Source organism: Aureobasidium pullulans, assembly GCF_000721785.1.
Source record: "Aureobasidium pullulans EXF-150 unplaced genomic scaffold scaffold_2, whole genome shotgun sequence".
NCBI classification, from domain to species: domain Eukaryota; kingdom Fungi; phylum Ascomycota; class Dothideomycetes; order Dothideales; family Saccotheciaceae; genus Aureobasidium; species Aureobasidium pullulans.
This window is the reverse complement of record NW_021941022.1, coordinates 343854-362789: the sequence shown is the minus strand read 5'-3', so window position 1 is coordinate 362789 and position 18936 is coordinate 343854. Positions and strand designations below refer to the sequence as shown.

General features: G+C 50.9%; 10 protein-coding genes across 10 annotated transcripts; 6 read left to right on the top strand and 4 right to left on the bottom strand.

Moving 5' to 3' along the window:
• Positions 1 to 16: 16 nt before the first annotated feature.
• On the bottom strand, positions 17 to 1662 carry M438DRAFT_351585 (uncharacterized protein; the record flags this gene model as incomplete). The annotated part of the gene is made up of 2 exons (XM_029906729.1): positions 17 to 1606; positions 1660 to 1662. The coding sequence occupies 2 exons, from the start codon at positions 1660 to 1662 to the stop codon at positions 17 to 19; spliced, it is 1593 nt and encodes a 530-aa protein (XP_029764483.1).
• A 150-nt stretch (positions 1663 to 1812) lies between these two features.
• Positions 1813 to 3580, top strand: M438DRAFT_341910 (cysteine proteinase). The gene has a single exon (XM_029904618.1). The coding sequence runs from the start codon at positions 1846 to 1848 to the stop codon at positions 3511 to 3513; it is 1668 nt and encodes a 555-aa protein (XP_029764482.1). The 5' UTR covers positions 1813 to 1845; the 3' UTR covers positions 3514 to 3580.
• Positions 3581 to 3821: 241 nt separating this feature from the next.
• Positions 3822 to 4238, top strand: M438DRAFT_331217 (cytochrome c oxidase-assembly factor COX23, mitochondrial; the record flags this gene model as incomplete). The annotated part of the gene is made up of 4 exons (XM_029903390.1): positions 3822 to 3880; positions 3945 to 4052; positions 4112 to 4139; positions 4191 to 4238. The coding sequence occupies 4 exons, from the start codon at positions 3822 to 3824 to the stop codon at positions 4236 to 4238; spliced, it is 243 nt and encodes an 80-aa protein (XP_029764481.1).
• Positions 4239 to 4704: 466 nt separating this feature from the next.
• On the top strand, positions 4705 to 5760 carry M438DRAFT_331216 (NAD(P)-binding protein; the record flags this gene model as incomplete). The annotated part of the gene is made up of 3 exons (XM_029903389.1): positions 4705 to 4771; positions 4824 to 5057; positions 5123 to 5760. 3 exons carry the CDS (start codon positions 4705 to 4707, stop codon positions 5758 to 5760), a joined length of 939 nt encoding a protein of 312 aa, XP_029764480.1.
• A 195-nt stretch (positions 5761 to 5955) lies between these two features.
• On the top strand, positions 5956 to 9023 carry M438DRAFT_394009 (uncharacterized protein). Its single transcript, XM_029909146.1, has 4 exons — positions 5956 to 6530; positions 6581 to 6981; positions 7035 to 7395; positions 7448 to 9023. The coding sequence occupies exons 1-4, from the start codon at positions 6015 to 6017 to the stop codon at positions 8954 to 8956; spliced, it is 2787 nt and encodes a 928-aa protein (XP_029764479.1). The 5' UTR covers positions 5956 to 6014; the 3' UTR covers positions 8957 to 9023.
• Positions 9024 to 9538: 515 nt separating this feature from the next.
• M438DRAFT_371244 (uncharacterized protein) lies at positions 9539 to 10409 on the bottom strand (the record flags this gene model as incomplete). Its single annotated transcript, XM_029908247.1, has 3 exons — positions 9539 to 9688; positions 9744 to 10283; positions 10398 to 10409. The coding sequence occupies 3 exons, from the start codon at positions 10407 to 10409 to the stop codon at positions 9539 to 9541; spliced, it is 702 nt and encodes a 233-aa protein (XP_029764478.1).
• A 427-nt stretch (positions 10410 to 10836) lies between these two features.
• M438DRAFT_266064 (uncharacterized protein) lies at positions 10837 to 12565 on the top strand (the record flags this gene model as incomplete). Its single annotated transcript, XM_029900076.1, has 2 exons — positions 10837 to 12396; positions 12464 to 12565. The coding sequence occupies 2 exons, from the start codon at positions 10837 to 10839 to the stop codon at positions 12563 to 12565; spliced, it is 1662 nt and encodes a 553-aa protein (XP_029764477.1).
• Positions 12566 to 13040: 475 nt separating this feature from the next.
• On the bottom strand, positions 13041 to 14039 carry M438DRAFT_80695 (uncharacterized protein). The gene has a single exon (XM_029910337.1). It carries the CDS (start codon positions 13896 to 13898, stop codon positions 13167 to 13169), a length of 732 nt encoding a protein of 243 aa, XP_029764476.1. The 5' UTR covers positions 13899 to 14039; the 3' UTR covers positions 13041 to 13166.
• Positions 14040 to 14143: 104 nt separating this feature from the next.
• On the top strand, positions 14144 to 15817 carry M438DRAFT_371241 (uncharacterized protein; the record flags this gene model as incomplete). The annotated part of the gene is made up of 1 exon (XM_029908246.1): positions 14144 to 15817. The coding sequence occupies one exon, from the start codon at positions 14144 to 14146 to the stop codon at positions 15815 to 15817; it is 1674 nt and encodes a 557-aa protein (XP_029764475.1).
• Positions 15818 to 16883: 1066 nt separating this feature from the next.
• M438DRAFT_331210 (uncharacterized protein) lies at positions 16884 to 18200 on the bottom strand (the record flags this gene model as incomplete). Its single annotated transcript, XM_029903388.1, has 3 exons — positions 16884 to 17801; positions 17924 to 18061; positions 18138 to 18200. 3 exons carry the CDS (start codon positions 18198 to 18200, stop codon positions 16884 to 16886), a joined length of 1119 nt encoding a protein of 372 aa, XP_029764474.1.
• Between the last annotated feature and the right edge of the window lie 736 nt (positions 18201 to 18936).

Below are 18936 nucleotides of genomic sequence, written 5' to 3'. Positions count from 1 at the left end.
TGAAACTTTTTTGACTTTACATACGCTCTCTTCTCCTCGGTGCGGCGCGGATGATGTTGTCCACACGCAACAAGAGCTCGGCGGCCTCACTGGCACTGCTCACAACAGCGTGCTTGAGCTTGTAAGCCTCGACGACACCCAACTCGCGCATATCTGTAATACCGCCACCGGGGGTCAACAAGTCGAGACCTGCGTTGGTCATGCCGCTGTAGACTGCATTCTTCAGACGGCTGACGAGCTCGGCGGAGTCGAGACCGGCATTGTCAGCAAGAATGGTGGGCAATTGTCGCAGAGCCTTGGCGAAGCTGTCGACGGCGATGGCCTTCTTGCCGGCAACGTTTTGGGCGGCCTGGTCGACGGCCTTGGCCATGACCATCTCGGCACAACCACCACCGAGAGTGGTCTTGGGGAACTTGACGGTCTGGGAGAGAACGGCAAGGGCATCGTGAAGGGAGCGTTCTGCTTCGTCGAGCAATTGCTCGGTGGCACCACGCAGGACGACTGTGCAGGCCTTACCCGCAGCAACGCCCGAGAAGCGGATCAGAGTGTCCTCACCGATAATGACCTCCTCAATCAAATCGCAGTGGCCCAGCTTGACGAGCTCGGGGTGGTCGAATGTGGAAGTGATCTCGGCACCGGTAACAAGAGCAAGACGCTCAACACCGTCAAAGTCGGCGTGCTCAATGCTGCAGATGCCGGCATCGCTGAAGAGCTGCTCGGGCCAGTTGTAGATGAGTTGACGGTTGACGAAGCAGTTGATACCGTGCGACTTGATACGCTCGACCTTTTGCTTCATCTTCTCACGCTCGGCCTTCTCCAACTCAGCCAGCTTGCCGGTTGAGTCGACCTTGACGCGAGCACCGAAGATCTTGACCTTGTCTGTGTCCATGGCAGTGTTTGCGACCAGAATGTTTGCATTTTCGAGACGCTTGGGTTGATTGACACCGAACTTCTTATCGAGAATGAAGCCAGAGTCGAGGTATGAGTCGGACAGCTTACCGCCAGCCTTCTTGATGATCTGAATGTGGGAGAGGTCGGTGGAACCCTTCATACGGAGAACGGCGTCTACGGCCAGGTTGGCGAAATATGCGCGGTCTTGCGAGAGGACCTTTGAGCTGAGAGTGGTGCTGGCAATGGCGAGGAGGTCTTTGCGGAAGGCTTCGGGGTTTGCGCTGTTGTCGACGGCGGTCTTTGCGAGGGCTGAGAGGGCGGCTGCGGAAGCGATACGGTAACCTTCGATGATGGTCTGGGGGTGGATCTTCTGGTCGACGAGCTTCTCGGCCTCACGCAGCAGCTCAGCAGCGAGAACAGTGACTGAAGTGGTGCCGTCACCAATCTCGTCGTCCTGAACCTTTGAGATGTTGACGAGGACCTTTGCGGCAGCGTTGTCGAGGGCTATTGACTTGAGGATGGTGGCACCGTCATTGGTGACCATGATCTGGCCGGTGGAACCTGATTGCAGGATCTTGTCCATTCCCTTGGGACCCAGAGTGGTCTTGACGAGGTCTCCTACGGCGATGGCGCCAACGAAAGCTGACAGACGGGCATTCTCGCCCTTTTCCTCTGTGACATCGTCGGCGAAGATTTGCGTGGGGTTGTTGTACGACTGGGAGAGGGTTAGTAGGAGCACTCCAACTGGACAGAGGGACAGGAACACACCATCTTTGCGATGTTCGTGGGATATGTGGATGAGAGGGAAACAAAAAGTTGTTGGTGCTTGTTGCTGCTTCACAAAATCCCACAACGCTGTCATGCTCCAGCCTTGGCGGTGCAACCAGCGAGCTTGCGGCGACCGTCCAGAACCTCCGAACGCGATTAATTTCCAATTTATATCCAACATCCAAAATGAGCAAGCGCCCGGCCGAGGAACCTCTGGAACAAACCACCGCATCCCCTTTCTCGAAACGCGCGAGGGTCGAGGACGTCGTCGATGAGGATGCGCCTGCTCCCATTACCACAAAGCCGACCAACGGACATACCGATGGCATAGCTGATGCTGCCGCGCAAGAGAATGGCGCGCTAGAAGAGGCCGAGCTGGAAGACGATGACGAGGACAACCTACCTGCAGTGTCAGGCCCGACGCGACAAAAAGCGCCAGCTGAAGGTTACTCGGACTTGTACTTGGACACCATCAACCGCGGCGTGCTGGACTTTGACTTCGAGAAATTGTGCAGTGTCACCCTTTCAAATATCAACGTCTACGCCTGTCTGGTATGCGGCACATACTACCAGGGTCGTGGCCCCAAGTCGCAAGCCTACTACCACGCCCTTGACATCGGTCACCATGTCTTTATCAACATGCACACCAAGCAAGTTTACGTACTGCCCGATGGTTACGAGGTCAAGCATAAGAGTCTGGAAGATATCAAGTTTGTCGTTGATCCGACCTACTCAAAACAAGATGTTGCGAAACTGGACAAGGTCCGAGAACCTGCTTGGGACCTTCAAGACAAGAAATACACGCCAGGCTATGTCGGTATGAACAACATCAAGGCCAACGACTACTTCAACGTCGTCTGCCACGCCCTTGCTCATGTCCCTCCGCTCCGTAACTTCTTCGTGCTCGAGGACTTGCACGATCGCCCACAGCTGGTCCAGCGATTTGGTACTCTGCTACGAAAGATCTGGAACCCTCGCTCGTTCAAAGCACACGTCTCTCCTCACGAACTGCTGCAGGAAATTTCACAGCGCTCCAACAAGAAGTTTTCGTTGACAGAACAAGCCGATCCTGCAGATTTCCTTTCCTGGTTCCTAAACAACCTACACACCGGCCTGGGAGGTAGTCGGTCGAAGCCTAGAAGTAGCATCGTGCAGAAGATTTTCCAAGGCCAACTCCGCGTTGAATCGCAATCTATCACCGCTCGTGCCGATGCTCAAGATCGATTGCGCTTCGAAGATGCTGCCATCCAAAGCGCCGTGACGCCTTTCATGATGTTGACACTGGATCTCCCGGCCGCACCGCTGTTTCAAGACGACAGAAATGAGAACATCATCCCTCAAGTCAGTCTCACAAACATCCTGGGTAAATACGATGGCATTCGCGCCCAGGAACGTCTCAACACTCGCCTACGCTATCGTCTCCTACATCCTCTTCCGCCGTACTTGCTCATGCACGTCAAGCGCTTTGCGCCAAACAAATTCCTCCAGACACAACGCAATCCTACCATCGTCACATTCTCTCCTCGCTCACTAGACATGTCCCCCTATGTCGAACCGAACCCATCACTACATCCTCCTGCAGAGCCCATCATCTACGATTTAGTCGCCAACATCACCCACGAAGGTGTTCGCGTACGTGATGACAGTGTCGAGGGAGAAGCCGAGAAGAAGGTCTGGCGTGTGCAATTGCTGGATAGGGGCAAGGAGAAGGGCGGCAATGCCGACACCGATCGCTGGGTGGAGATGCAAGACCTGTGGGTCGGCAGAGTCGAAGCCGAACTGCTGAGTACAAAGGAAGCATACGTGATGGTTTGGGAAAGGAGAAGAGGCAATGCCGCTCCGAAAAAGAAGTAATAGTTCTATTCCAAAATAAAGATGAAACCTCGCGACAAATTTGTCCAGGATCAATAGCGCGAGATCGTGTTCTTCTGTCCCACGTGCTTTTGACCCGATAAGTTATAAACGTTTTCCAAGCCTCGAGTGTCTCTCCATATTCAGACAAAGATGTGTTGTTCGAGTTGAGGGAATCTTAAGACGGCAAGATCTGCCGACAAAAGCACAGGCCTCTCTTCCACCTTTTGAGACTCTCCTACCATCGTGGCAACCGGTTGTTCATCACAACTGCATCTCTTCTCGAACATTTTCAAGGAGAGGAAAGCACAATGGCTCACGAGGACGAGAATAAGAAAGCTTGGGAGAAGGGCGGCGCAAAGTACAGCAGGTATATCAATCTTCCTTCCCGCCACCACCGAAAGAAGTCATGTCTAATCACAGTCTCAATACAGCAAAGCATACAGCGAGTACTTCGATCCTTGTCAGGAAGCCGCCGACAGATCTTTGAGATGCCTAAGGAGAAATGGTGGTGACAAGACTCTTTGCTCAGATTACTTCGAGTATGTCCAATTCTTCTCGAATCGATTTATGAAAGGCCTTGACTGACAAAGATGTGTAGAGCATACCGTGAGTGTAAGAAGCAATGGGTATGATCGGTCAACATGAAATCTTGTATTCGCCCACTGACTTTATGGCAGATGGCAGAGATGAAGGAGGAGAAGAGAAAGCAAGGCAGATGGTGGTAAAATCACCACAACAACCAACCAAAGATACCCACCCAACTCATTATCAAAATCGAGGCCACGCCTATTTTAAACAAAATTTCACTCATGGACTTCGACTTTACTTGCAGGATATCACTTGCTGTCGATTAGAGGAGAAACGTGCTGCTCGGGCATCGTTCTTCCGCGGAACCCTCGCTGTTATGGATACCGAGTGACTATCGACAGCACAGCAATGACAATCTGCTTCAAGGTCCACCATCGGCTGAATTTACAAGATTTGATGCAACAACTCCAAAAGGTGCTCGCAACTCGGGATCGTCGTAACGTCCGGATGTCGACCCCGCCCTCCCCACTACCCCTCGTCATTGCTTGACGTAGCATATATCAACGACAAAACATTGAAGTAGTTCTTGAACTACGCATATGAAACGAAGCCTTGTATCTGCTTCCTTACGAACTCGTTCGTACTACGCGCCAATCTCATAACATGGCCTCAACTTTTGCACCATTCCTTCTCAAGGGCAAGACCGCAATTGTTACTGGAGCGGGATCTGGTAAGGATTTGGCTCTCGCAAGCATATTTTGAATCTTCTCACAAGCTACTAGGTATCAATCTTGCCTTTTCTTCATTGCTGCTTTCTCGAGGCTGTAATGTTGTCTTTGCCGACCTTGGTCTCCGTCCCGAGGCCAAAGCAATTACCGACAAGTACTCTGGGTTCTCAAGTGGACCTCGAGCCATATTTCAGAAGACAGATGTCACAGACTGGACCCAACTCTCGAAGATGTTCGAAGTGGCCGAGAAAGAGTTTGGTGGTACTGACCTCGTATGTCCAGGTGCCGGTATGCTTGTCTTTGCGTAACATAATCTTGTGATTTCTCCCCAGCGCTAACATGAATTTGAACAGGTATATTTGAACCCAACTGGTCGAACTTCTGGCATCCTCCCGGTAGTTCGGAGTCGAAGGATAGCATCGAAGGTGGTCGCTACGCTTCGTTGGACATCAATGTCACACATCCAATCAGGGTTTCTCAACTGGCGATCTCGGCATTTTTGTCCCACCAAGCTAGCGGTAGAGCAAGCCGTGAGAACCCAAAGCGTATAGTCATGATCAGCAGCGTTGCCGGTGAAGGTGCTTCGCTCCTAGTACCCATCTATTGCGCGTCCAAACACGCCATAATTGGATTCACACGCTCGTTGGCAGCTCTCGATGAGAAGTTCGGCATTCGTGTCAATGCCTGCTGTCCTGGAATTATCAAAACGCCTCTGTGGACGGACAACCCGGACAAGATGAAATACGTCGATCAGAAGAAGGATGTTTGGGCGACACCTGAAGAGGTGGCAGAAGCAATGTTGAAGCTCGTCGAAGATGAGGATATGGTGGGAGGAACTATCTTGGAAGTCGGCCATGAACAGACTCGTATTGTGCCCATGCTCAACAACCCAGGTCCGAAAGGAGCCGCCATCAGTGTTAGTGGCACCCCTGGTCTCATCGACGGAGTTTTTGAATCATTGTCAGAGGAGGGTTGGGGGAAGCCTCAATGATTATATAACGTGTAGCAAGCTCCTTTGGAATTGTTTGCGAGGTTTATCAGCGCATCTTGTGTATAACGCTTCAATCTAAATTGATGTCTAAGTGCAACCCTGTCCCAAACAGAACCATGCACGGACCTCATCGGTGCTTCGGCAATCGATGACAACCTTTCTGCATGTCAATTCCACTGGCCGCACTTCCCTCACAAAAGTCTTGATCATAGATCGTTTGATCTCTAATTATCTTCTACGCATTTCTGGCATGTATGTCTTGGATTATACTTCTTATATCCACATTTCTTATACTATTCTCAAAGCGCGCATTTTCACACATTTGCAGAATTTTGGCCGGACATTATCATCAAACAGTCACCATGGCGGCCGCAAGAGAACTGGAAGATTATCTGGAAACTGGAAGATACAAGGATGGCTTGAGCAAATGCAACAAGCTTCTTAAGAAGTCGCCCGCGAACAACCAATTACTTTACTTCAAGGCAAACTTCTTGTTCAGCTTGACGCAACACGATGAGGCCAATCAAATTCTTGATCAGCTTTGTAGTAGGAATCCTCCTATTGTTGATCTGATGCTCATTTCAGACTTGGATGAATTGGCTACAATGGCGGTCGCGGACGAATATCCACGCGCTTTGAGTAATGGTCCAAGGGCTGGAAAGCTGTGGACGAATGCCACCAATGCGGCGGGCAAGAACGGTGTGATTGCTATCAATCAGAAAAGATTCTCGACCGCGGTGAACGAGCAGAGATGGCAGGATGCGGCTACCGTACGGCGTTCGACATCATTCGACATACAACGAATACTGATCCTTCACAGGCATTGATTGCTATGAAAAAGGCCGACCCTACCAACAAGCGCTACAAACTCGCCCACATCGCTATCCAACAATTGCTGAGTGAAGCCGATAAAGATGAAAAGGTTTCTGGCATGAATCGTATCCTTGCTTTCCGAACTCTCAAGATGACACCAGTCGAGGACTCTGCACAGCTGAGACTTTTGATGAACCTGTACCGAAGACAGGGTCAGAAGAAGGATATGATTGAAGCTTTGGATTCGTTCAAGGACAAGAAGGACGACAAGCTAGCTAAGCAGATCATGACCGACTGGCCTTTTACGAGGGAGAAGATTCAGTTGTACATCGCGGAGTCTCGTTGGCAGGAGCTGTTCGACGTTTGCTCTTCTCTGCTCGGCGAGGCTTCTACGGACGGTACATTGAGGTATGTCCTTCCGACGCAACGCAAGGACGTGGGCAACGACTAATGGCAAGCAGAGTCAGAGATGATTGGGTCGTCTGGGATGGTCTCGTCAAGGCCTCTTCGAAGCTCGGAAAGACGGACGCCATTCCCGACATCACTGAGAAAGACGATTGGCGCATCAAGCGCCTACAAATGATGGCCAAGGTTCAGGCCTCAGTCCTCTCGGAAACCGAGACCGACGCAAATGCCAAATCGGAGAAGACGTTGCAATCCGCAAAGGACTTCTTCAACGAGTGGCAAACATACCCATTCTGCTACGGTGACATCAAGGAATTCATGGACGAACTACCCGCCGAGACACAGCAAGATTTCTTGAAGCACGTCTCGGACTCGTCGATGAAGCTGACCAACACCGAGACCAAGAGATCTGCAAAGGTAAGCAAACTGTCTCTACTCCATGGATGCGAGACTGACGCTTGTTGATAAGGCTTCCGATCTGCTTACTGCCGAGATCAACTCATTGAAGTTCCAGTACCGCATCAACATTGGAATTGCCAAACCGGAGGCACAAGTCATCAAGAACTTTGCCACCGAATGCATCAAACTCATGGAGACTAGTTCTCAGAGCAAGTTGCGCCTGTCAGATGCTTGCTACTTGGCCGTGTCAGCACTGATCCGCCTTTACGAGCTCGAAAAGGACATTACGTACCTCTTCCAGGCAGCATACCTCCTTGAGACTGGCCCTGTCACAGAAGATGCCCACCCCGGTAAAGTATTGCTTGTCTACCTCGAGACAGAACTGGGTTTGCACTCTCTGGCCATGAGGCAATACGCTAGCTTGCGTGTGAGAGAGATCCAGCAGGAAACAATGGCCCACTCTCTCCTGACCAGAATCTCCGTGAACCACCCGTTCGCACTCGACCAAAGAGGTGAGACTTCAGTCGACCCATACGAGATCATCGACAACGCTTTGGACATGTTCTTTGCTACCGACAAGAAACTCGCACACTCACAGTCATCACTCATGAAGCAAGGACAGTGCGATCTGATCTTCGAATTGCAGGAACTACGCGATACACTCGAACACAGTCTCACCAGACGCATGCTTATCCTTGAGCAGTGCAGAATGGCTCGTCTGACAGACAATCCATTCCACCCTCGCACCCCGGACATTCGTCCAAGTGTCTTGAAGTACTGGACTGAGGACCTCAAGGACAGCAGAGATTACGCAGAAACTTTCAACTTCGATGGCAACGGCACAGAAAGTACGCCTGAGCGTAGACTACACAGCGGAGGCAAGATCCCTAACACCAACTGGATCTCACAAGCTATCGTGAGCGAGGATGTTTGGGCATTGCTGTCTAACAGACCCACTGTATGCGCCAAGCCCAGCAGCGTAACAGAGGACGAAGCTGCTGCATTCGCAGAGGCAGGCGACAAGGAACTCACTCCCACAGAGAAGTCGTTGGCAAAGCCTTGGGCACAGCTCCTCCAAGCCACAAAATCGCTTCTCGGCACCGACGAGACCAAGCCTGACACAGGTCTACTCGACCGTCTGGCAACCTCAATCTCAGAGCTCTCCCCCTCAGATATGCTCGGGACACAAACATCCTCAGGCCTGCCTCCATCAAGCTACACATTGCAACCCTACTACCTCCTCCTCGATCTCCTCCGCAGCAGCGCCTTCTTCTGCAACATCGCCACCGAAGTAGAGAAGAAGAAACGTCAAGGCAATCGCTTACCACCCCAAATTATCCAACGCGTCCGCGACGCCGTTGCCAAACACTTCTCAGCTCTACAGACACTTGCACGTGAGCAGAAGGCAAAAATCGATGGTAGAGATATGGTGCAGGCATTGCGTGAGGGTGTTACTGGAGACGCTATGGCCGAGGCCGAGTTCTTGAGTCAGGGGATCAGAAACTTTGCCAACAAGGCTGAGGCCAGTGCTTTGGATGCTTGGGAGGGAGTGTTGAAGGTTAGATTGGGACTTAAGTAGATGGGGAGTTCGTTTCTCTAGCGAGCATAGTCTATCAGAAAAGCGAAATGTTATCCATCTCTCCTCGTTTGCTGTAATCTATACGTGCTTTTAGCTTTAGAGATGGATGTCTCTGCCTGGAATAAAGTCATGTCAAATGGAGTTCCCTTCGAGTAGTCCATACTGCTGAGCAACACATCTTTCACGAGTCTGCCGTGCTTCTTTACAGTTTTCGACATGTCCTGAAGTCTTTTACCACGTCCGCCTTTGTCGCTGGTCAGATTTTGGATCTGATTGTGGTTTTCAAATTTTCGCCGAACAAAAAATTGCGAGTCTGATTTAGAAGACCTTCTTTTCTTTCTGGACCCGACCCGATGTCCTGTGGCATCAGGTGCTCTCTATCTAGTACCCGAGGCGTCCTTCTCGCCATAGCCTACAGAGTTGTGCTGCAGCTTCAAACTCTTCAGTAGAGTAGGTCATCTAGCCTTTTCTTCTCTGTGCCAGTTTCTTTGGACCAGGATTGACAGGAGCCGCTGGAGCTGCTTCGAACTCTGGTTCTGCGGGGTTTGGGGCGAGCGGACGAGTTGGCATGGAGGGGTCGTACTAAACTCCCTCGTCCATCACGTCGACTGCATCGCCGTTCATGTCTTCTGCTCCACCGTCGGCTTCTTCTTCGCCTTCTTCGGCTGCTTCTTCCTCGTCTGGTTCTCTCCACCAGAAGGCTGGGCCGAGACCGCTGAGTTGCATTGATGCCTGTTTTGGGAGTTAGAGTGCTGGTTCTTTGATGTCGAAGAGAATTAGTACTCACGGTGATTTCGTAAGGAGAGCGTCTGTAAACTTCCACCTCCTCGCCCGGTGCAGGTTGCTTCTCAGGCGAAAGATCCGTCCACGTCTCCGCTTCCACGCGAAATTTCACAACCTCGTTGACATCAAAATACAACAGATTATCCGGCGCGGTCTCCCAAACCCACACTCTCTCGCCATCCTCGGTAAGATGATGTTTCGCCGGCTCAAACAGCATCCCCGGCGCCGGCACAAAAATATCATCGAAGAATCCCATCGAGATTCTGATACCCATATCCGAAGACGACAAGATCTTTCCGGTCAAGATTTCGCCTTTGAAGGGGCGGAAGACAATCATGCGGAAGTCAACATTGACGTTTACGATACCGGTGCCGTGGCCGATGAGTCCTTCGCTGGTTTGGAGTATGTCGTAGAGGGCTACGCAGAGACCTACGCGGTGGATGACTTTGTCGGCGTATTTCAGGTTGATGTTGTCTTCGATTGCTTGCGCGCTGCGCTTTTCGAAGTCTTGGGGTGAGATTTGGATCAAGTCCGCGATGGTGACCTTGAGTTTTTAATCAGTATTGACTCCAGACATTTTGCTTGTCTCATTTCTGTCTCCACTGCTCTTTCTGTCTTTGCTTCTGATAGATTTGTAGAGGAAAATTATGACACTTACGATGATATACATCTTTGATGATGGAGTTTGGACAGTACGACGCCCGGCAGATTTTTCTTCAGGTCAAATATTCAGGCAGCGTTGTGATCAAATAGTCGTCCAGCAAAGAAGTCATAATAATTTCAAGCTTGTGGTGATTGAGATATCTCTTCGAGTGTCGCTATAATAACATCCTTTCCAGTCAATGTGTATGCACAGGTGTGAGAGTCGAACTCGGCGGGAGGTTTGGTTGCTTCGAGGCATTCTTTCAGCCCTACGGATTTAAAGGTGAAGGCTTGGCACGGGTCTTCTTGCTGTTACTGCCGCTGCCCTTTCGAGAATTTAAATGCTTTTATCTTTTTTGCATTTTTTTTTGATTCTCGACTGCATCATTCAAATTCTGTACGATTTGATAAACAACTACCCTGGACTATAGCAATCAAACTTGAAGGACTTCCTCATGAACGGATTCTCATTCCCGCCGCCGCCTCCACCTCCGCCAAAAGCAGCATCATCATCACAGCCAGAGGCAACCAATCAATTTAACAATCGCGGAGGTAGAGGCGGTAGAGGCGGTCGTGGAGGCCGTGGTTCATCCAGAGGACGAGGCGGTGCACCTCAGCGCGGTGGAGGTAGTTTCCAACAGCAGAACAATCATCAATCTGGCTACGGCCAACAAAATACTGGCAACTACCAACCGAGTTATGGCAACCAACAGCAACAATATCAAGCTCCTCAGCAGTACCAAAATGCTCAACAATACCAGGTCCCGCAACAGTATCAGCCCCCTCAGCAATATCAAGCTCCTCCTGGATCATATGTAAACCCTGCTTTTAGTGGAATGCAGGCTCAGACGTACCCTCAACCTCAAGTCTCTCAATATGGACAGCAACCTGTATACTCTGCTGGACCAAGTGACTTCTCACCCTATGGCAATTCTGGTAACGCCAACTCACCACCGGGAGCAAAGCGAACACGAGAACAAGCATTTGGCCAATCAAACAGAGGACATCCGATGAAGAAGCCACCAAGTGCGCCAAAAGTTCAGGTCGCCCCTGCGATTCCCAGTTTTGGTGCTCCGATCCTACCACAAAAGCCTCCTGCTCCAATTTTATCCGGTGGAGGTCTCAAGCAACGACCTTCGACTGGACTAGGACTTATTCCGAAGGACTACGCATCACCCGAAAACTCCGACGAGGATGATGATGAGGGAGAAGAGGAAGACGTCGATGAAGAAGCTGCCCTAAGCGCTCTGCAAGATGGACCACTGAGTTTTGAATTCAATGGCGAACTATCAACGCTAGGTTCGGCAGCAGATATCGCCGAATGGATTGCAGAGCGTAGGAAGCGTTGGCCAAGTAAACGCAGAGTAGAAGAGAAAGAGCAAGAGGTGCTTTCACGTATGGAGGAGCGTAGACGTATTGAGCAAGAGACCAGAGCGGCCATTGCCAGTGCTTCAGGTGGAGAATATCAGCCTGTAGTCAGGGAAGATCGTCAACCAAGGCAGATGAGAAAACCCGCTACTGAACGACAAGCAAGACAGAGAGACGACTCGACATTGGAGGACACACAAAAGGAGCTCGCAGTGCAGATGCAGAAAGTTGAAGAGCTGCAGAAACTCCTAGCAGAAAAGGGACAGGCACCAATCCTCGCCGAAACCTCAGAGCAAGCTGTTGATGCTTCACACCAGCGAACCGAAACCATGAACCTCGACCAAGCACCCACAAATCAACCAGACCAGAACGCCCCTACAGAAGCAACATCTCCCTTCCTCGACCACTACTCAGACTCCGACAGCGACGCCGCACCCGAACAAACATCCTCCAAACTCTCGCACCCAATCCGCGTCCCACCACCAACCCAATCCCTAAAAGCACACCCAAAACCCCCCCAAGCAGAAGCAAAACCCTGCGTCAGTTTCGCAAACCAAGGCAGATGTAAATTTGGAAACAAGTGTAGGTATAAGCATGATGCTTCCTCTGCACAGGAGAAGGGAAAGAGAAAGACGTTGTTTCAAAGGGTGAGTTTTTTTGAATTATCTGCTTTGTGAGATTTTAAGGGGTGCAATTGCTAATTTGGGAAAATAGCTTGTTGAGCAGGAGATGGATGAGGAGAATAAGCTTGCGTTGCAGGCGATCAAGTACTTGGGTGGTGTTGGGTTCTTCAGTAAGCATGTGGGTTCTACGTGAGCTGGTGAGGGACTCTTCGCAAGTGCTTCCTTCGTCGAGGAATCCAGCTTGTTTGGTTTGAGAAGGCAGTGGACATCCTTTCCTCCTCGACACCATCGTGTATCTTTGACCAGCAGCATGAACGAGCTTGCAAATTGGGGAGGGGCCTTTCACGGGGGAATTTCCCTATAGCTGTTATTGGTCACACTCATCAAAAATCCGAGATTAGAAGACTGGACTGGAGTTGATGTTGAGCCGTGCTCTTGTTCATTGTGTTGCTGTCTATCGTCATCTGCAGCATAGCACTGTCTGACCTTGCTGATAAGTGATACAAGTGGTTGCTGGCCAGACCGGCGGGGCCTTCTAACATCCCCCCTTAAAGCCGCCTCTCTACTGCCTTCTCTTATTCCTGCTTGGGCTCGTGACCTGTATTCGAGCGGCTCGCTGTGAGCTATCATACGCGTTTGGCGCATCGGTGCTAACGCCGGAGCGAGCAGGTCTAAAGGACAACTCGACAGCCGTTTTCGGCGATCTGTGCCGAGGTCATGTAGAGAAGCTAGTCCCGCTTGGAGGATTGTGGTTGTTGATGGATATAATAGTGTCAAGTTAAAGTGGAGGCTCCTCAAGACACATCCATCAGTAGTTGCTGCTCGTCGATCTCAGCCTCATGCGGACTTTCGGCGGCGTCTTTTGTCGTAGGTAGTTGGTGCTCGGAGTGGTCGTGCATGAGATTGTTCCATTCGGTCAGAGTCTCCACAGGGCCGCCTTCGATCTTGAGTGGTCTGTCCTCTGCGGGCTTTCCGAGTACAGTTCCCTGAAACCTTGACTCTTCACCCGTCTTGCTGTGCTTCTTCTTCAAGACGGTCAGATAGTCTTCGCCGTTGACGGTGCCTCCAGGGCCAGGTTCAGGCAAGACGCCAGCAATGCGACGGATCTCGCGGTTTTGGTCACCGACAATCCATTTGATGAAGTCGCGAACATCCTGAGTATCTTGTTCGTCGCGTCGCCGTAGCTCTCCTTCTCTTCGGATATCACCATGCTTAAGGTCGTCAAAGTCTTCTAGTGGTCGTCTGAACTTTTCCAACCAGTCTTGTTCGGCGGCTGTGAGGACGGGCGTGAGAGTGCCGCAGTCGGTCAAAGCCATGCGGACATCAGTGACGGTGGGTATCGGGTCGTTGTGATTGAGCAGAGCATGGTCCCTCGTCGTTTCGGCAAGAAGTAATAGGTAGCGTTCGGTGATGTTGACGAGAGTGTCCAGCACTGATGGTCGCGTCGAGTGGAAGCCCTGGGCACGCAGGATGTGAAGGATGGGTGCGCGCAGCAGTGATGTGTGTAGTTGTTGAGTCGCCGACATGATGTCGGTAAGCTAGGTAGAGAGATCAAGGATGCGATGGTTTTAGATGTGGAAAGCTCCAAGGCCCTTTCACATGCAAGTTGCGACTGACTGACTTCACAAGTCCGGCTTGGCAGTCGCTCTTTCCACAGAGACAGCTACCTACCCACCAGACGTCTTCATCATTGTCGCAACTAACCAGATTAACGCATCCTTTCACCTCAGCGATAGCGTCGCAACCCGCTGAAGAGGCGATCAGGCCCAAGATGAAGCTCAAACTCTCAGCAGCTAAGCCTGCGGATCCAAACGCGCCGCCATCAGTACCGCCTACACCTGCTGCTGCCACTCCCAGCACAGGCGGTTTCAAATTGAAGATCAAGAACTCGCAACCGCCAACTCCTCAGAATGAATCAACTCCCTCACAACCGCCACGTCCACCTCAGTCTGCCATCCCGGCCGCCATACCCAAAAAGATCAAGAAGCCAAAGCAGCCCACCGACGATGCCTCGAAGAAGCGATCGGCTCAGGACGATATCTCTCCAGCTCCCAAACGACCCACTATCAATACACAACTCCCTCCTAAGAAGAAGTTCTCCCTTAAGCTCAGTAGTGGTGGTAATCAAGAGTCGGCCGCGTCTACACCCACCTCCGCTCGCATCAAACTGAGCGCAGGCGCCAGGAAACAAAGCTTTGGTCCCAAGTCAATTTCTATCGTATCCAGGAAATACGTACCCAAGCGTCCCGTCGGTGTTGGTTACGATTCCGAGGCAAGCGACGCTGAAGACGACCCAGCTATCGAGCACCAATGGATCTTACGCATGGAACCTGGTCCGGACTGCGAATATCTGCGTGAAGCTATCGCAAATAAGACTTTGGGTGAGAAGCCAGAAGCAGGCGGCGCCTATGTCAATCTCAAGTTTCTGGACAAGGACTTGCGACGCGCTCTTGTTACCGTCAACAAGACCAATTATGCTGCTGTCATGGTCGATCTACCAACCATCGTCGAAGGAATGAAGAGTTGGGACAAAAGAGGATGGTGGAAGGTCGCCGACATTTGCCAAATGCTGCTAGTCTTGGGAACCACCGACAGTGAGACGACAGCCAAAAACCATCCTCTACCACGCGAAGTCAACAAGAGCACATTTGCATATGCCCATGGCTTGACACCGCCGATGCACTGGGTTCGTAAGAGACGTTTCAGACAACGAGCTAGTTACAAGTCTGTTGAACATGTTGATGATGAGGTGGAACGTCTCATAAAAGCCGACGAACTGGTTGAAAAGGCAGGGGGTACTGTGACATATAACATTATCGATCACGATGCTCCCGATCCGCAAGCTCAAGGCGACCAAGAAGAATACTACGACGAAGACGAGCCAGCCGATTACAGAACGACAGTCGAGGATGCATTCGGTCAGGCCTACACTACAGAACCCATGCAAGAGGAAGATGACGACGAAGATCTAGAAGGCATGCTTGGTGCTGCTTTGTTCGACGAAGATATGACCGACGCGCCACCCTTACCTGCAGCCGATGCGGCCGCCGAGATGGGAGCCGTCCAGACAGCCATGGCAGAAGCCGAACCAGAAACCGAAGCACCAACACCAGCAGCATCTGCCGAAACCCCCGCACCAGCGCAAGAAGGCTCTAGCGATGAAGACGACGATTCCGAAGAATCCGACGAGGACGAAGATGAAGGTCCCGATACCATCGACGAGGAGTTGGTCGCAGAACAAGCGGTGCAAGCTCAAGTACGCGAGGAGATTGAGGACCTGGAGAAGGAGGTTGCGAATGCGCGCGCTAACGTCGAGCGCTCCATGAACCCCATGCTCAGGCAACGCAACATCAACAAGCTACAGAGTCTGGAGAGCGAACTCGCCATGAAACGTAGAAACTTTGGCATGGAAGTCGATGAAGACGATGAAGATAATGGGGAGTGATTGTCATCTACAACATCTTACAAACCATGTCCAACGGAGTCCATGGCTCCGTTGTAGCAATGCTCATGGCCTCACTCTCAGCTCTCACTCTCACTCTTTCTTCCTCTCTAAACTTTTCATTCTTATCCGCATTCTTTTAGCGATGGTGTTGGGGGTTTTTAGGGGGCTCATCGGCCGAGACTTGTCTCCGCGAGAAAAAAAACATTTTGCAATGCAACAGTGTTGATTAGCCAACAGGGCATGGAAAAGAAGAAATCCACTCATTCCTTCCTTCTCTGAATGTTCATCACTTTTCAATTCTTTTATCGTTTTGCTGCCTTTCTTTCCTTGCGCATTGATTCCTGGTGTCCTTGTTCTTTTCGTCCTTGACGAATTGTTTCTTGCATGCTCAAGTCCTTCTTCAAAACAGGGGTACAGGTTTTCTTGTCTTTGGTGAATTGATTCTTCTTGTCTCTTATATTGGATCTTTTTCACATGCATGTTATTTTTGTTACGGCTGTGTATCTTCGTTGAGATGAGAATATATACGTGTTATTGTGTATATAAGCCTTGGTTTTTTGTTTCTCCCATATCATATCGCTTGTAAGGGGTTTCGTTTGAAGTGAGAGGTCGCTTGTTAGCAGAAGAGCTTCGTGATGAGCTTTTTCATCCTTTGCCGTTTCCTTCTGTTGGTGCTTATTCCGAGTATCATGTTCTTTTCAGCTTGTTGATCTTACCCGCAGGGAGGGTTGTTGAAATACTGATCAACGCTTCTTAGTCAACATCCTGGCCTTCTCTTCGAGAGTAAAAGAAGGGTTTGCAAATTCCGTGCTTCGGTTAGCTAGATGTTTTTAGACTATTTCTGGCTTTCCTCGTCTGAGAGAAAATGTTCTATTAGTAGATCTCCTTCCTATCTTGCACGTTTACGTTCATTGAGATCAAAAATTCCTCCGATGCTGATACAGCAAATAGTGCCTCTCTTGGAGCTTTGCTTATAAGCAGTTGTCAATTTTCTTCCCAAGCAAACGAGCGCCCCTGATGGACTTATGTTGTGCGAAACACTTCCAAATCTGTCCTGGTTTGACAATCAAATATCAAAGAAGGAGGCATCAAACTTGCTTTCTCCGCCCTGACTCTCACCACCTCCCGAGAAATCACCCATGTCAAACTCGGTAAAGTTCATGATATCATCAAAAGTGTCATCTCTGTTGCCCATATCAGGCTGGTCTTGTCCATCTTGCTTAGCATCAGTCTTTTGGTCCTGAGGTTGCGCGCTCCCAAAGTCTCCTGCACCAGCTGCGTCGAAGATGTTGAAGTCTGCAGGTACGGATTGTGGGTTTGAATCTGTACCCCCATTACCACCGCCGGAGTTGGCGTAGCTTTCCAGACCGGGGAGGAGAGAGGAAATGCCATCGGTATCTTGCATATCCGTGTCTGGGCCGAAGTTCGTAAGGTCTGCAAAGTCGAAGCCATCGTCGGGTTCGTTATAGGAGGCAGGTTTGATGGGTTCGTCAGGGATGGTGATGGTTCGTGTAGGAGGAGCCGGCTTTGGTTCTTCGGCCGGAGGCGCAGCTGGAGGTTCAACCTGAGGTTGGGTTGGTGGTGAGGGTATGGGTATGTCTTTGGGACTTGCACGGGAGGCGGCGCCTGCGCTGCTTGGATCGTTGAAGAGGGACTCGAAGTCGAAGTTGCTGTAGGTGCCTGTGTTTTCGTCGCCGGGGTGGCCTGGTGCTTGGTGATCCTGGCCAGGAATGTCGAGGTGAAGTGGCGAGTTTGGTTTCCCTGTTTGTTCTTCCTCTGGCTGTGGAATTATTTCCTTGGGTGGTGAAGGCTTCGAGTCCTCAATTGGTGACTCGCCCATAATGATGTCGTCGTCCATGCTGATCGTGGTGGTGTTTCCATCTCCGACTGGTGGTACTGATACATTCGCGTCAGGCTTCAGTTTGGCTCCTCGTTGTGAGCGATACACTGCGAGATCACGACGCATCACCGCGCGTGCCAGAGTCTGATATGATTATCAGCTTTTGTTGTCGATTGAGGTGATAAGATAGAGCGGAACGTTGCAACGGAGAAGTGAGATGGGAAACAGAAATGCTAAACTCAAATAGTAAAGTCATCAGAACTTACCAATTCACCCTCAAGCTGATCTAAGGCATCGTGGAAGGAATTGTTTGCACCCGCAATGACTTGCTTCAGTCGTTGAGGGTTGTTGATTTGACCGTGGTTTCTGGCATTATTCGCAAACAAACGTCCGGTGTGTTCCAACTATTCGATAACTTTGATTAGCACGAGTGAAAGGAAGAAACACATGCCAAAGTGAGTGGTATGCAATACTACGCACCACAAGATTAACCTGTGCCTCGAGTTGGTCCAGCGGCGATCTGACGGCTTGGCCGTGATCCATGTCGAGATTATGGCGTGACACCGTGCTCTGGAAGAAGCCGCGTTATCACGATCCACTCAGGAGGGGGCACAGAGAAGTGATCGATAGCGGGAGTGGACTGGCAGCGGCAGTTCTCCCAGATAGCAAGCGACGTCCAAGTCAAGGCAAGTAGGCTGGCGGAAGCACGGCAGCGAGAGACAGAAAAGGGACCGTGTATTGCGGCTTGTGCAGTGCAGGCAAGGTTTTGAAAGTTTGGGACAACGTTGCGGAGAAGGCGCTGTGACGGACCCTGACCGTCTCGGCAGCAGTGCAAGTGCAACAGTGCAGCACGAGGGAAGCGCTAACGTCTAAATGAAAGAGGGCTGTCAACTTGTGACGAGAAGCTCCTCCCACTCGGCTCTCCTTCTTCCCACCTGTCTCTTCGCTGCTTGTCACGTCGCTCGTCTTTCCTCTCCTACTCTCTTCTTTTGCGTTGACTCGGAGCTTTGAGCTTTTCCGCGCGTTTGCAAAACTTGCTTCTCTTTTGGCCAACTTCTCACTTTTTTCCTTGCCCAATTGTTCCCCCATCTCTTTCAGTCAGGCCGCCCGCCTATCTCGACCCCGACTCTCCGTCGCAGCTCGAGTCGTCCCGACAAACTCCTCCATCTTGTATCCGTATACTCTTGCAAGCTCATCGTCTCCTCACCTTATCGAGAAGGATATCAACCCCGCCGGAAATCAGCTCCTGCAGCCAACCTACCCACCCGTCTAAGCTTCA

What these genes read in the sequence shown, in the direction of transcription:
- M438DRAFT_394009 (XM_029909146.1), top strand. Translation starts at nt 6,015, where the DNA reads ATGTCTTGGATTATACTTCTTATATCCACATTTCTTATACTATTCTCA. An exon ending in TCTACGGACGGTACATTGAG is followed by an intron (nt 6,982 to 7,034) that starts GTATGTCCTTCC and finishes AATGGCAAGCAG; the next exon opens with AGTCAGAGATGATTGGGTCG. An exon ending in AGACCAAGAGATCTGCAAAG is followed by an intron (nt 7,396 to 7,447) that starts GTAAGCAAACTG and finishes CTTGTTGATAAG; the next exon opens with GCTTCCGATCTGCTTACTGC.
- M438DRAFT_80695 (XM_029910337.1), bottom strand. Translation starts at nt 13,898, where the DNA reads ATGTCGGCGACTCAACAACTACACACATCACTGCTGCGCGCACCCATC.
- M438DRAFT_341910 (XM_029904618.1), top strand. Translation starts at nt 1,846, where the DNA reads ATGAGCAAGCGCCCGGCCGAGGAACCTCTGGAACAAACCACCGCATCC.